At 52.5% G+C, this 14,899-nt stretch overlaps 1 protein-coding gene across 16 annotated transcripts in view; it reads left to right on the top strand.

The window, feature by feature from the left end:
* ADARB1 (adenosine deaminase RNA specific B1) overlaps positions 1-14,899 on the top strand; it is a 138,674-nt gene that overhangs the window by 82,323 nt on the left and 41,452 nt on the right. For 12 of the 16 annotated variants that reach the window (XR_008297480.1, XR_008297481.1, XM_053220441.1 and 9 more), the window contains 3 exons: positions 6,570-6,644; positions 10,144-11,078; positions 14,688-14,802. Coding sequence is in view for 14 of the 16 variants with exons in the window: in XM_053220441.1 (XP_053076416.1) it covers positions 6,570-6,644; positions 10,144-11,078; positions 14,688-14,802 (1,125 nt within the window). In the remaining 2 variants the exon portion in view is untranslated. The other 4 variants (XM_053220452.1, XM_053220444.1, XM_053220445.1 and 1 more) reach the window with 4 other exon arrangements.

Raw genomic sequence — 14,899 nt, 5'->3', positions numbered from 1 at the left:
CATTCAATCTACAGACAGACCAAGTTGGGAAGAACTGACATCGTCACAGTATTGAGTCTTCCTATCCATGAACATGGAATATCTCTGTGTTAATTTAGGTCTTTGATTTTGTTAGAGTTTTATAGTTTTCCTCATATAGGTCTTGTACACATTGCTAGGTTTATACCTAAATGTTTTATTTTTTGGGGGGTGCTAATGTAAACGGTATTTTATTTTTTATTTCAAATTCCATGTATTTATTGCTGGTATCTGGGAAAGCAATTGACTTTGGTATGTTAACCTGTTATACTGCAACCTAGCTATAATTACTTATTAGTTCGAGGAGGGTTTTTGTTGTTGTTGTTGATTGCTGTGCTTATTATAATTATTCCAAGTTGCATTTCATTAGAAAAAACGTTTGTAGCAGTAATGCATGAACTTTATTTCCTATGCACAGCCTGCCATATCTTGTTCAATGCATGCAGAATCTCTGAAGGGTAATTGAACATCCATTACTTGGATGGTTGCCTAGAAAAAAAAATATTTTATTGTAAATGTTATAAATTGAATGTTTCAGATACTTCAGTGATAGTATTTTGTTTGTATAGTAGTGAAAGCAAAATACAAATCATGAAATTTATTCTCTAAAAATACATGATTAAGTTGTTGAATTTCAGGTTACTTTCCTTCAAATGATTTAAGAATTTTATATTTCGGTTACCTTTGGTACATAATCAAATCATCATTTAATATTTTTGCTACAGTTATAAAATTAATCTAGACTTTAGCACGTTGCTTGATTTATAGTAAAGAATCAACACCAATAACCTCCATTTTAACACTTCTCTTTTTAAAAACTTGCAGTGTATGGCTGTTAAAAATAAAACCCATAACAACCACAAGTAATATGTAAAACTTTTCTTAAAACCATTCTGTTTTGAGAATAAAAATGGATAAAATCCAGTAATAATTGCTAGTAATTTTAACCAAGTTTACTGCTTGTCTTAAACATTTTTTTTAAATCTATACATTTTTAGTGAATTCCTAAAGATAGTATAGCAGTACAATAGAGAATATTCCTGTTCCGGCACATCTTTAGTATAAGTAAGTCATGTTCTTTATATTTATTCCAGAATATGTTTTTTCCTAAAGGGAGAGGAGAGCGTGAAGAGGTAGGAACATGCCCAGCTTCCCTCTCCCTGGTGGAGAGATAAGGGTACTGTCAGAAGACAAGAGGAACGTTCTTTTTACACACATGTTGTGTACTTCGTGTTACAACATGTGCATCTACAAAGGTACAATAATACAGCAGATAACTGTCCGCCACCCGCCACCTGAGAAATAAAACATAGCGGGTTGAATCGTGCCATTTGAAGTCAGTTCTTGCATGCGGTCACCCCATGTCCAGTCCCGTTTGTTAGGAAGTACTCGTTACTGACTCGGGGCACCACGTTGTCCACGCAGTGAGTTCTGGGGTGTGCTTGTTGTGACCCTGGACTTGGCCGCCATCACACCGATGGGTCGTCTGCGAACCATGCATGCTGTTTTGGGCGTTGACACCGCACTGTGTCCGGTCTGGGAGGTCTGGCCCTGCCTCATCGCTTCTCTAGTTAGTGTTTGTGGCTGTTTGGACTTGTTCATTTCTCCACATAAGCTTTAGAACCAGCTGGCCTAGTTCTGTTGCAATTCTAACTGGAATGAGGTTACACTTAAATCCAGGTCCTTTGATGGCAACTTGAGTGGTCTTTTCACACCTTGGTGCCCCCCAAGCCTAGCTTAGTTCCTACTGCTGCAGGGGCATTCCGAAAAAGGAGGAAATTATTTAAACACTGCTGTCAAATAAAGCTTTTCTCTAATTGGCCGTTCCTGGAATTGTGTTCCGTATGGGATTTTTGTGGAGCTTTAATTCTTAATGTGTTTGTAGTCCAGGCCAGAAGAAGTGCTTTGCAGAATGAAAGAAAAATGGTTACGTGAAATGCCCTAAAGTGCTTGCGTTTATTATGTTGCTTTGTTTTATAACCTTTGGTATAAGAGTTGGCATTTATAGAAGCTGAAAATGTTGACTTCTGCTCTGCAGGAGATTTTTGGCTGCCATTCTTAATGTGCATGTACCACACGCCCCCGGGCACAGCCTGATCATTTTCTACTGTGAGACATTTCCCATGTCCTTTTTTTAGGGTTTTAATATGTAAGAGCAGGTGAGCAAGGTGAGCTCTACAGGTCAGGTGAGCCCCATTAGAGCCCGGCACCATTGCGCTCGGACTCACCGTCATTACTGTTGCAAGGGGGACTCTCATCGTCCCAGACCTCCAGGGGAGCCCTCCACGGACCGGGGGTTGCTTCATTGTGTAGTGTGCCTTCTGCTTACTCTTAATTTAACTTCTTATCTTGAGATCACGTAGATCCACACATAGCCGTAAGGAAATGACACGAGAGAGGGCCCATATTTGCTTTACACAGTGCACCCTGCGATGAGGATGTTGACCTCCATACAGTCAAGATCCAGGACGTTCTTTTACCACACGGATCCCTCCTGTTGCCGTTTGGGGAGGCCACACCCACAGCCTCCCCAAACCTTGATGACCACTGTTCCCCTGTTCCACCTGTTCCCCATTTGTACAGTGTTCTCATTTCAAGAATGTTACGTATCAATGGAATATACATGGGTCCGTGCAGTGGCCATGAGATTGGTTTTTTCCAAGAAGCCCTATTCTCTGGCGATCCCTCCGGACTGTTGTGTATATCAATAGTTTGCTCCTTTTCGTTGCCACATAGTATTCCATGGTATGGATGGGCCACATTTTATTCAATCATTTACCTGTTGAAGGGCGTCTGGGTTGTCCCCAGTTTGGGACTGTTAGGAATCAAGTTGCTATAAACAGTCATGTTTATTACAAAAAATTTTTTTTTGGTAATCTCTTCACCTGACGTGGGGCTTGAACTCGTGAGTTCAAAAGTTGCACGCTTTAACAACCAAGCCAGCCAGGTGCCCCCGGACACAGTTTGTACGTGAACCGTGTCTTCATTTCTCTGGGATAAAATGCCCATGTTCAGTTTTTAAGAAGCTGCCCAACCGCTCTCCAGAGCGGCCACCCCGTGTTCCGGTCCCGCCGGCCACGTGCGAGGGATCTGGTTTGTCTGCGTCCGTGCCCGCGTGTGCGGTGGTCGCCGTTTTGTACATGAGCCGCTCTCACGGGTGTGTGGGGGTGCCTCACGTGGTTGAAGCTGCATTTCCCCAGGGCTGACCCCGTGTCGTGTGCTTTCTTGCCATCTCTCTCTCCACGTATATCCTCTATGATGATACTGGCTGTTCATGTCTCCTGTCCATTTTCTGACCGGCTTGTTGTATCGTTTAGTTTTGAGAATCTCATGTGTGTTCTATTTGGATACGTGGCTTTCAAACCTTTTCTCCCCATCTGTGGCCTGTCTTTGTGTCTCCTCAATAGGGTCTCAAGCAGGAGTGTTTCCTTTGGAGGAGCCCAGTTTGTCAGCGTTTCCTGTCACGGGTCGTGTATTGGGTGCCAGTCTGCAGGCTCTTGGCCTCATCCGAGACCCTGAGGGTTTTCTCCTGTGAATTCGTTGTTTCTCATTGAAGCCCCTTGGTCCATTTTGAGTGGGTCCCATGCAGGGTGCAGACTTGGGTGCCCCAGGGCTCCGGCACCCTCTGTGGACAGCACCGTTCCTCCTCCACGGCCCCTCGCTGGCACCGTCGTCCACAGCGTGACCTGTTGGTCAGGCCTCTTGCTAGGTCCCTTGTTCTGCGCGTCTGTCCCTCACCGACTCCACGCCGGCCTGCTGACCGGTGCTGCTCAATCAGCTGCTAAAATCAGTTAGACTTACTCCTCGCTTCCTTCTTTTTGGTGACAGCCACTTTAAAATCTTTTTCCAGTAATTGGAACATCTCTGGGTTGGCATTCTGTTGATTGTGTTTTTTTATTCAGGTAGAGATCTTTGTGGCTCTCCGTAGGATGAATGATTTTTGCTTTGAAACCTGGACGGATTATGTTCCAAGAGTCTTACTGGAGCTTCCTGTTTCCGCTGACTTTCTCTCACGCCGCTCTCTCTGTCAGGGGAGGGGGCCCCCCCTCATCACTGCCGTGAGGGTCCAGGTTCCCCACAGGCCACCGCTGACAGTTCCCAGGTTGCCGCTCTTCCGTGGCCTCCACTGACGTTGCCAGGTGGAGGCGAGTCTTGACTCCCAGCTGGGCCTCCCCTGCCACCCCCAGTGGGGATGAGGTGGGCACCTTGGCAGGCTCCCCGAGTGTCAGCCCTGACTATGCGGTGCAGGTGGGAGGGTGGGGTCCGGCCGGGGAGGGCGTTTCCTCCGTCAGTTGCCTGTCGAGCTGGCGGGTGCCTGTCTTGGACCTTTGGCCACAATCAGTTCTTGTTTGGTTCGTGTGTGTTGTCTCTGTCTGTCTCCTGGTGTTTCCAGGTTACCAGCGTCTTCGGCTCCCGGTCTGGGATAACGATGCAAAAAGCAGGCCCGGGGGGCTCCCTGCTGCACAGTTCCTTGGTCCCCAGCTCGTCTGCGACCTGGTCTGTGACCTGGCCTGCCTTCTTCCCTCCCCCCAGAGCCTTTCCGATGTTTGCTTTAGACGTCATGTCCAGGAGAGTTGCTTGTACTGAGCTGGAGGAAAGGAAAGATGACCCCTGCTCCACTGGCCACTGTGCACATCCCTTCTGCTGTTTTGAAACCGGTGTTCAGCCAGTAAGAACAGAGTGCCCTGCGCGGGTTTGAGTGTGTGTCCAGAGTTAATAGTTGGGGTTCCTCTGACGTGCCCTGTGACTGTGTGCTTTCCTGCAGGCCACCTGCCGGCCGTCTTCAGGGTGTGCCCCCGGCCTGCCCTCTTGCTCGGGTTAGCCGTCACATACCCGTCTTCCCACTGAGTGACCCCTCAGAGCACCTGCATTCCACCGAGGGCGAATTGTGGTTTACCCCGTGATGACCTCTTCCCTCCCACTTTGGACCTCGAGGAAGTTCCTCTTTATTAAAACTTTCCGTAAGGGAATGTTAAAGCACGTGCAAATTCAGAATTGCAAATGGAAGCCTTCGTGCCCATCAGCGGGCATCAGCACACCAGCACGACCCCTCTGTGCCACCCGGACACCGTCTGCTGTTCCCTGCACTCGCACTGTATGCTAGTTTATAGTAATAAACCCCAGATATTACCATTTTGTGTGTAAGTACTTCAGAATATATCCCTAAAATTTAAGCACCATTTCCACCCCTGAAACAATTAATAATCCCTTCATATGATCAGCTACTCAGGTGATATTTATTTTTAAATTTCTCAATTGCAGAATCTACTTGATCCGTTTAGGTTTTATAGTATCTACCCTGTGCTTTGCACCAAATACATTTTCAGCAAATACATCATGAAGTAATTAATCAATACAAAATAGCAATGCTTTTGAAACTACGCGGAACACTTTCTTGAATAAAGGACTCTAAATAGAGGGCCCCCGGCGGCTCAGTCAGGGGGACAAGCAGGTCTTCACTTTGGGGTCGCGGGTTCGAGTCCCACGTGGGGGCAGAGATTACTTAAATAGATAAAATAAATAAAGGGTTCTAAATAGAAACCCATGTAACTTTTAGCAACAAATTTGCCAGTCATATGTTGGGATTCGCCATTATTAACACGCGATTGTCATGAAAACACACATTTTAGATACCTGAGGGACACTTACGACACACGTGCCTATTTCAGCACATTTTCGTTACCATTTTCCTGAAAGCACTGATTTGCCTTTTAGTGACTTACAGTGTAAGTTTCATTTCGGTTTTATTCTATACAAAGAGATTGTGGCCAGAATGTTTGCAGTCTTTTCCTCGCTCGCTGTCTGATGGGGCCCTTTATTATGGATAATGCGTTCATACAGCCTTGCAGAGCACAGCCACAGTATTCAGGAAGACGGGGCTTTGAACTTGCTCGTAGTCGGAGAATCAGAGTAATTGTTCCTTGAGGGTGCCTGTGGTTTCTCCTGCCAACAAAGGAAGTCACAGGTGGCTAAGGGGCTAGGTCCGACTTGAACAGCTGTGTGTGCCCTTTAGTGGCACCCACACGAGGCGCTGTTCAGGATGAAGAAAAGAAGTGGGGGGAAATCCTGCAGTAGCCTTGCTCCGGCCAGACCAGAGTGCTCTGGGCGGTGGTGACTGTTGGCATGGCCAATGGCCAATGGCATGGGCTGGCGTGTGTGTGGCTCTGTTGTCTTCTGTTGTGACATGGAGCGTCTTCACTGCGTCCCATGGGAAGGCTCTCTCCGAGCCGTCCTCGTCCTCCCTGCCCTCCAGGGCCCCCGTCCCCGGCACGGTCCGCCCCGCTCAGACGGCGCCTCCCTTGCTGTGTCTCCTTCCACCTCCGCTGTCCCTCCTGGCAGCGCGGCCCCAGCTGGTGGTCCTTCGGTGTCCTGGACCGTGCCGGAGCGGAGGGCGCATCCCCACGTTCGGTGCTGGACGACAGAGTAGCCCTCCTCGTGTGGAGGCTTCTCCTCTCACTTGTACTTCTGTCGCGGTGGTTCCCGCACAGCGGACTTACCCCCTGTGCTCATGCGACGGGCACACTCAAAGTCATTTTCTTGCTGTCTTTCAGACAGAAACCGTCTCCGCCAGTCAAGAGACCCTCACAAGCACTTTGCCATGGATGTAGAAGAAGAAGAAAACATGAGTAAGACCTGGGCCCATCATGTAGCGTCAAGTAGCTAATTCTCCGTTACCATCGTAGTGTTCTTGTAAATAGTTGTAATGAGACGAATTTGGGAAAAGTGATTTCCTTTCCTGCGAAATGGGCTGCTAACGGTGGCATGTTTTAACTTTCTGATGTGTTCCCTGCAGTAGGTGTTGGTACTTGTGTGGGCACTTTCCTCACAGCCGTCTGTCTGGACCTTCCACTGCCACCGTTCTGGGACCGACACGTGTGTACTAGGAGGGAGAACACGTGTCTCTAGATGCACGTGCCTCACAGCTGCACGGGTTCGTGCCATGTCGCGGCGTGGGTCTCCTACCAGTGGCTGGATTTTCATGTGTGCAAATCTAAGATACCCTTTAGGATTGATTGAAATACTTGGTCATTTAGGAGAATAGTGGCTAAATTTTCCCCTGCAAAGACAGCGAATTCTCCCTGTGCTTTGAGGGAAGGGGGCTCCCGCAAGCCTGCTGATTTTAAGTTTCCAAGACTTCGGCGAGCCTTTGGGCTGCTGTGGACCGGAGCTCACCGTGGGGCCTGCTCTGTCTGCCACACTGTCCCGTCTGTGGAGCAGGGCGGCGAGCCTCAGGGGCACACAGCTCCCTCCACCCCCGGCCCCCCACAGTGGTGCTCTCTACCGAAAGAAGTTTGCGGAATGCACTTGTCTCTTCTGTTTTACATTTAATCCCTGAGAGCAGTGCATTTGGATAAGGTTTAAAGGCTCCCACAGAAGTTGGGCCAATGACAGCGAAGACACCATTTTCTGATCTGCATCCTTTCTTGCAGCGTCTGGTTGTGCCCAGGGAGGAGCAGGCGGGCATGCACGCTGGGTGACTTCGTACCGAGACTGGTCACCATGACTAGAACACCGCTCAGTATGTCTCCCTGTGACTTCTCCCAGGGCCGACCAGCTGAGGCCTTGGGCTTGGGCTTGCGGCCACTTAGGACCCGGAAGCTCAGCGGGCAGGGCGCTCCCGCCTCCTGGGCCGCCGAGCTCTGCAGTGCTCTGGGCCTTGGTTGCACGAACCACATGGAGAACGTGCTCTTTGGCGGTTGCGAGTGTGGGAAAGCGCGACCGTGGCGCTGCCCTCCCCCGCTGCCTGCAGGGTGCTGTCTTCCAGCTGGTGTCCCCATCAGAGCCTACTCTTAAGGCCTGTTTGGGGCGCAGCCTGTCTTTGCTCGTCAGCTCCACTCACCACGGCCACTGTTGCCCGGGCACTAGCCCCCCGTGAGGACCGTGTGAGCACGTGTCCCCCAAGCCTCCTTTGCTCGGGGCCGCGGGCTGTTGTCCGCCCGGTGTGGGTGGAGACTTCACGGCACGCAGATCCTGTGGTAACTCACCAAGATGAAGGATTCTTCTGGGTGATTTTCCTGAAGGGTGAATGCAGGTTCCGGTCTGGAGGTCTGTGGTGAGGTCCCACATTTCCTACCGTTTGAAAAGCAGCAAAAGATTTTATTGGGTGGCGTTCACGTCCGTGAATTAACGTCGCGCCCACGTCTGCTTAGGAAGAGCTGTGATAGCAGGGTCTGTCTGTCTAATTCAGTGTGTGTTTCTTTTACACAGCAGCACCTCTGATAAGACGGGATAGGAGCAGTGTCTGAGTGCTTCTGAAGCAAGTAACAACTTGGAATTTATGTGAACTCTATTATAGGAAGCGTATTTTTTTTTCTTTTACATCTCAAGATTGTTTGTCAACCCAATACTGATCATTTTTATCTCCTAAAGGACAGCCTTTGTTTCAGAGACAGTGAGTCTGTGATGGAACACACTTGCGCGTGTGTCTACACGGCCTGATTTTCCATGTCGATAATCCTGTTTGGCAACAGCGTCAGGATGTTTGCAGTCGCCTGACGTGTGACGTTCTTGCCTATTCGTTCACCTAAATTCTGTCTTGCTCTGCCCTTTTTAACCTTTGTTTCCTTCGAGCACCGAAAGGAGTAACCTATCGAGCTTTTGCTGGAGGATGTTATAAATGAAAATTTAGTGTCCATTCCGTCAGCTTTGTCAACTGGGAGAAGTGGTGTGTGTGTCGGGAGTACTGGGGAGTATTTGACGTCTGCAGAGAGAGGTCAGCAGCCTCCCAACCTCCGCCTCCGTACAGAGTCCGTTTCCCAGGTCTGGGTTTAAGCCAGGGTTATTCTTTACATCCCGGCTGAGGGCCGGCCACCCCGGAAGTTTGAGAACTTTCACTTTGGGGATTGGTGGCCGTCAGTCGGACTTTCTGTCCCATTTATCCTCCCGTGTCCACAGTGCTGTTTGCTTAGCGTCACGAGCATCTACTTCTGGATTATGTACCGTGACCCGAGGGCCGCCTTGTCAGGGCACTTGTAAGTTGCTTACACGTGTAAAAATTATTTCGGTTGCTAGCTACCTCTTTGAGCGCTAATGAAAGGTCTTCCAGTGCAGTCCCACTGACAGGGCCCCGGTCGTTACTCCTACGCTTCACGCGGCAGACGGCCTATGAAGATGAGCCGGGAAAACAGGGAGTTGTTTCTTTCTCTCTTTTTAAAAAAAGCTTAATAAACTTACAGAGAAGAGTAAATGCCTTTTAATTCCCCGGTTTGAAATTAAAATCATATTTATATCTCCAAACTTAGAGAGTCTTAAAATTATCTTCATTAACTGCAAATAGAAACTACCTTTAAAAGGTGGGATAGGCAGCTTATCCTGTCAATCCGTCAAATATTTGTTTCTTAAAAAAAGACAAAATCGCTGCCTTTACTTGGAAAGTTAGGAAGTGGTAGCCTGTTTGCAGCTTGAGTTTTATGTCTTGTTATGTACTTTTTCCTATCGTGGAATATATTAAGGATTCAGAGATAAATCGATCCCTGTATGTCATGAAAAAATTTAGGTTAATACTAGAAGGGAGGCTGTATCCCTCAGTGATGACATGAGGAGTTTTCCCAGATTGATTCACGGACTAAATCCAACGACCGCACATAGTGATCGAATATTCTAACCCTGAAACACTAATTCCTTGTGAGTGCATCTTGTAAATCCTGGCCCTGCTCCGGGAGGTACTGCGGTCCGGAGCCCGGTGTGGGCGCAGTCAGAGCAAGTGACATTGAAAAGGAGGAGAATGTGTGTCAATACTGACATTGGACTTACTGAGGGAAGCTTTTTCAGGATTAATTTATCACCCCACACCCCGATAAGCTTGAGTAAAGCATCTCTAGGTGCTTCAGAATATTCTTGTAGAAAACAACTGTTTTAAAAATCCACCCTTGAATGCAAAAGCAGTTGGGGACGGTAGTCGCAAATGGCGTTGGCCATGAGTTAGCGAAACGTACAGTTGCCCATCTTGGTGCAGGTGGCAGTTCTTGGGTTGAAGGTGCAGCCCTTGCACGTACGGCCAGAGGCAGAGCGAATAAGCACACATCACTTAACCAGTTACAAAGAGAGATAAAGGAATCTATAAATTTTGCATTTACAAGATCCTGCAACGAAGGCGTTGTAAGTTACTCTTTCTGGGCACCGCAGGTTCGAGCAGCACAGATGTTAAGGAAAGCTGCGGTCTGGACAGCGCGCCCCCCACGGACGGCAGCGCCCCCGGGCCTGGCGAGGGCGCCCCGCTCTCCAACGGGGGCGGTGGCGGCACCGGCCGGAAGCGGCCCCTGGAGGAGGGCAGCAATGGCCACGCCAAGTTCCGCCTGAAGAAGAGGAGGCGGCCGCCGGGGCCCGCGCTGCCCAAGAACGCCCTGATGCAGCTGAACGAGATCAAGCCCGGCCTGCAGTACGCGCTGCTGTCGCAGACGGGGCCGGTGCACGCGCCTCTGTTCGTCATGTCCGTCGAAGTGAACGGGCAGGTGTTCGAGGGCTCCGGCCCCACCAAGAAGAAGGCCAAGCTGCACGCCGCGGAGAAGGCCCTACGCTCTTTTGTTCAGTTCCCCAACGCCTCCGAGGCCCACCTGGCCATGGGGAGGACCCTGTCCACCAACACGGACTTCACGTCCGACCAGGCTGACTTCCCCGACACGCTCTTCAATGGCTTCGAGACCCCGGACAGGTCGGATGCGCCCTTCTACCTGGGCTCCAACGGGGACGACTCCTTTAGTTCCAGCGGGGACCTCAGCTTGGCCGCGTCCCCGGCACCCGCCGGCCTCGCGCAGCCTCCCCTGCCCGGCCCTCCGCCATTCCCGCCGCCGAGCGGGAAGAACCCCGTGATGATCCTGAACGAGCTGCGGCCGGGGCTCAAGTACGACTTCCTGTCGGAGAGCGGGGAGAGCCACGCCAAGAGCTTTGTCATGTCTGTGGTGGTGGACGGCCAGTTCTTCGAGGGCTCGGGCCGGAACAAAAAGCTCGCCAAGGCCCGGGCTGCGCAGTCTGCCCTGGCGACCATTTTTAATTTGCACTTGGATCAAACACCGTCTCGCCAGCCCATCCCCAGCGAGGGCCTTCAGTTGCATTTACCGCAGGTGAGGAACTGTGGTGCTGCCGGAACGGTGGCCGTGTCTTGGCAGTGCTTTCAGACAGGGCTTCGCTCCTCCTTGTCGCTGTTGGCGCCCCGTCCGCGCGTCACCGGTAAGTCTGGCTGCAGGTGTCCCTGCCCTGCCCGCACCGGTTGTGCCGGGCCGCCCGTCCAGGGCCATCACACGTGGGCGGGACCCACAAAACCCTGTCCCCCAGAGCAGTGCCGTTCGCGCCCTCCAGGCTGAGCCCTGCCCCACTCCGCACGGCAGCCCGTGTGGCTCCCTTCCCACACCGTCCGCCTCTGTGGGGACCCGCGTCCCACAGCAGCCTGTGACCAGAGCACGGGGACCACATCCCAGGTCAGCGGTGCTCCCTGCAAAGTCTCACCGGAGAGTCCCGAGCACAGAAGTGAGGCTGCCCGCGTCCGGGTCAGCGCGGGTGTCCCGCAACTCTGACGGTCCCCAAGGCCAAGGGCCAGCCAGGCAGAGGGCGCACCGTAGCAGGTCTGTGAGCCTCTCAGAGGTGGGAGAAGGAAGGGGACCCTTTGGTGGCACTCCAGGGGCCCGGGAGTCTGTACCTGGGATCCGTGCGGGCTTCCCTCCTGCTGGGCTGGAGGTAGGTGGCCACACTCGCTTGGCCTAGGACGGCCCTCCCTCATAAGACCAGGGTGGAGACAGGATTTCAGGGCGGGCTCCTGGCTGACTCGAAAAGGGAAGAGAGGAGGGGGAAACAGCTGTAGCTGACATCTCTAAATCCTACGACTCTGATTACGTGTTGCTTCTCTTCTTGGAAACCCAGGTTTTTTTCTGGCCTAGTGTAAAAATTACTCTTTTAGAGAGAAAACCTGATGACTTTATTCCTTTTTGTCAAACTATTACTATTAAAGATAAAATCTGAAATGGTTTGATGGGAAAAAAATGAAGGGCTCCAATTGCCACATGGGACAACTTGCATCTGTCTCAGAAGAATCCAGGATGCAACAGCTTCCCAGTTGTCTTTGGACACAGTCAGGGTAACCTCCCGAAATGGCCAGTAGTGCAAGGTTTTGGAAAAAGAAATTTTATTTTGCCTAAAGCAACCAAATGCGACATCAGTATAAAGTAACCCATTCAGAATATTCTACTGGTCTTTTATGAACCAAAGAATCACTTCCTCTCTTGACCCCTTGCTGACATTTTTCAGAAGATTCCACAAGCCGGCCCCCTAGAGAGGATGTATTTCGGGCTTCCATGGCTCAGTGCACTCCAGCTTGGGTGCAGATTAGCGTCTGAGGCCACCTGACTCCTGTGGCGCCTGCTGTCGTGTTTGAGGTGAACCCCGTGAGCCCCAGATGCCTGGGTTGGCTGCAGGCTGGCTGGCTGCCCCACGGCAGGGAGGAAGACGGGGGTCCCTGAGCGCACTTACCCCTGCTCCCCGGCCTGGCCCCATACTTCTGCTCCACCGGGGGCCCCGGGGGGCCTCACTGGGGAGGGGCGTCTATGGGAATCCCGTGTGAGGGGCAGGGTGGGGTGCTCTCAGCCCTGCCTGATGCCACTTGCCTGGAGTTCTTGCAGGCGCCCAGTGGTCGTCTCTGAACCTCTGGTCGGGGCCCAGGGGGCCTGCAGGCGTGGAGCTAGGTGTCCTGTCTCTGCTCACAGCGCCCCCACCGTGGTGTCTCTGGAGCCCCCTCGGGAGCTCAGGACATGCTCATGCTTTCCTGGGAGGGCCTGGGGTGCCCTTCGCAGAATCAGCCCTTACAGCTTTATTTCTGGACTGTGTTGCCTTTGGCCCGGAGGTTTCCAGACGTACATCCTGGAACGGTGAGCATCCTCACTGCTTTCCTGGAGTAACCCTTGAGGGCGTTGGGCCGGCCCTCCCTGCTCGTAGGACTTTTCACCTTCATCGTGTTCCTGGTGGTGGCCCAGGGTTTAAACCCAGAGATGCGGCCGCAGCCCCTGTCGGTAGTGGATTTTATTAACGCGGCACAACCAAGTGGCCAGTGCCACAGCCAGCCTTGAACCGGGGCCTCGCAGCTCCTGGGCGCTGCCTGGGGCCGTGGGGACACGGGTGTGATTCGTGTGGCGCCCGACGTGCAGAGGGAGACTCTCTTCCTTACTTGTAGGAATGAGATCACAGTCTCTTTAAGGGGAAGAAAAACTGTCCGGGTGCCCCAAGTGCCTGCCTCTCATGAGTCTGTGTCACCGTAAGGGCCCGACCTGCACATCTCTGAGCTCTGTGGTTTAGAACTTTGCCAAACCTTCCATCAGACGCTTTCCTTTTCTCTGGCTTATCCTTAGCCTCTCTTAGGATTTGTTCTTTTATATAAGTTGGAACACGTGATCCTTACTCTGATAGCCTCACCACCGTGTGGCCTGCAGCCACGTGTGTGGCGTGGACCCTCCGCGTGGGACAGGAGATGGGGGGGGGGGGAGGGGGAGGCCTGCTGCCCCGCCCTGCGTCTTGTGTCCACGCCCACGCCTCTGGCTCGAGCGCAGTCTTCCTGGGCTCCCTGGTATTTTCTGGTGCAGCAGCAGGAGAGCTTTCATGGCAACTTTTGTTCTTCAGAATAAGTCGTCATTCGGGATGCGGGACGTGTCTGTTCATCTGGGGAGTGTTTTCCTAGGGGCCAAGCCGGGACACTGGATCCAGCCGTTTGGTTGCTGAAACAGGTGTGGGTTCGGTGGGGACACGGCTCTTCACACACGCCCCCGTCAGGCGGCATCTCCCCAAACCCTGATACCCGAGATGAGCTGTGAGCCGTGAAGGTGGGACTGTGGCCACGCTCTGCCGGGTGTGTCTGCTCCTGAGCAGCGTCCTCCGGTGCAGGCTGTGGGCATGGAAACGTGCCAGGCGCCCTCACCCCTTCCCTCGGAGAGCGCGGCCGCTGGTGCTGCCCGCGGCCTGTTGGGCCGAGTGAGAAACGCCCTGCCGGACGCTCGTGAGCGCTGGTTTCTGGGCAGGCAGGGCGGCTGGTTTGCACGTTGGAGAAACCGAGGCACGAGAGGCTGGCTGGCTGGCTGCCCCACGGCAGGGAGGAAGACGGGTCCCTGTGGGCACTTGCACCCTGCTCCCCGGCCTGGCCCCAGGCGCCTTGTGGGAACTGCCGTGGAGCTCGGGCTTCCACACACCGCCCCTGTCCTTGCCCTGATGTTCCCTGGCCCCGCCGGCCCTCCAGCCGATGGCAGCCCTTCCGTGTTGAGGGAAAGAAGCACTTTCGTTTCCTTCACAAGCCCTGATGCTCCCGGGAGTGTGGCCCCGGAGGCTGGGAGAGCCTGGTGCAGAGCAGAGGGCGTGCGGGGCAGGTGGCCCGGGGTGGCCTCGCTTCCCTCGTCCGAGGGGATCCCGGTGGACCAGACGGGTGGCACCGGTTCTGGACCGTCCTTGTCTGTGAGATCCGTTGAAAGAGTCCATCCAGAGCCTCGAATTCCTTGGACCTCTGTTTCCGGGGAGCGTTCTGAAGGGAAAGCACACAGACACACACACACACACTCACTCACACGCGCTTGTTTGCCAGATTTCCCTGTGTGGTTTTCCAAAAGAGAAGCCGTCTATGAGGCCACTCTGAAGGGACCGCTGTGTTGGTGTGCACAGGGCGGGTGCAGGCTGCGCCCCTGACTCCCTGCTGTGGTCCTCAGGTGTTAGCGGACGCCGTGGCTCGCCTGGTGCTGGATAAGTTCGGTGACCTGACGGACAACTTCTCCTCTCCTCATGCACGTAGGAAAGTTCTTGCCGGCATCGTCATGACAACAGGTAAAACATTGGGGTGCCTTTCTTCACGCCTAAAAAAGAGGGAAAGATGGTCAGACTGTGACCATCTCTGGGACCCTAACGGGAACTATCTTCCTAA

Source organism: Acinonyx jubatus, chromosome C2 (assembly GCF_027475565.1).
Source record: "Acinonyx jubatus isolate Ajub_Pintada_27869175 chromosome C2, VMU_Ajub_asm_v1.0, whole genome shotgun sequence".
NCBI classification, from domain to species: Eukaryota; Metazoa; Chordata; class Mammalia; order Carnivora; family Felidae; genus Acinonyx; species Acinonyx jubatus.
The sequence above is the reverse complement of the archived record's forward strand: the minus strand, read 5'-3'. Positions and strand labels throughout refer to the sequence as shown.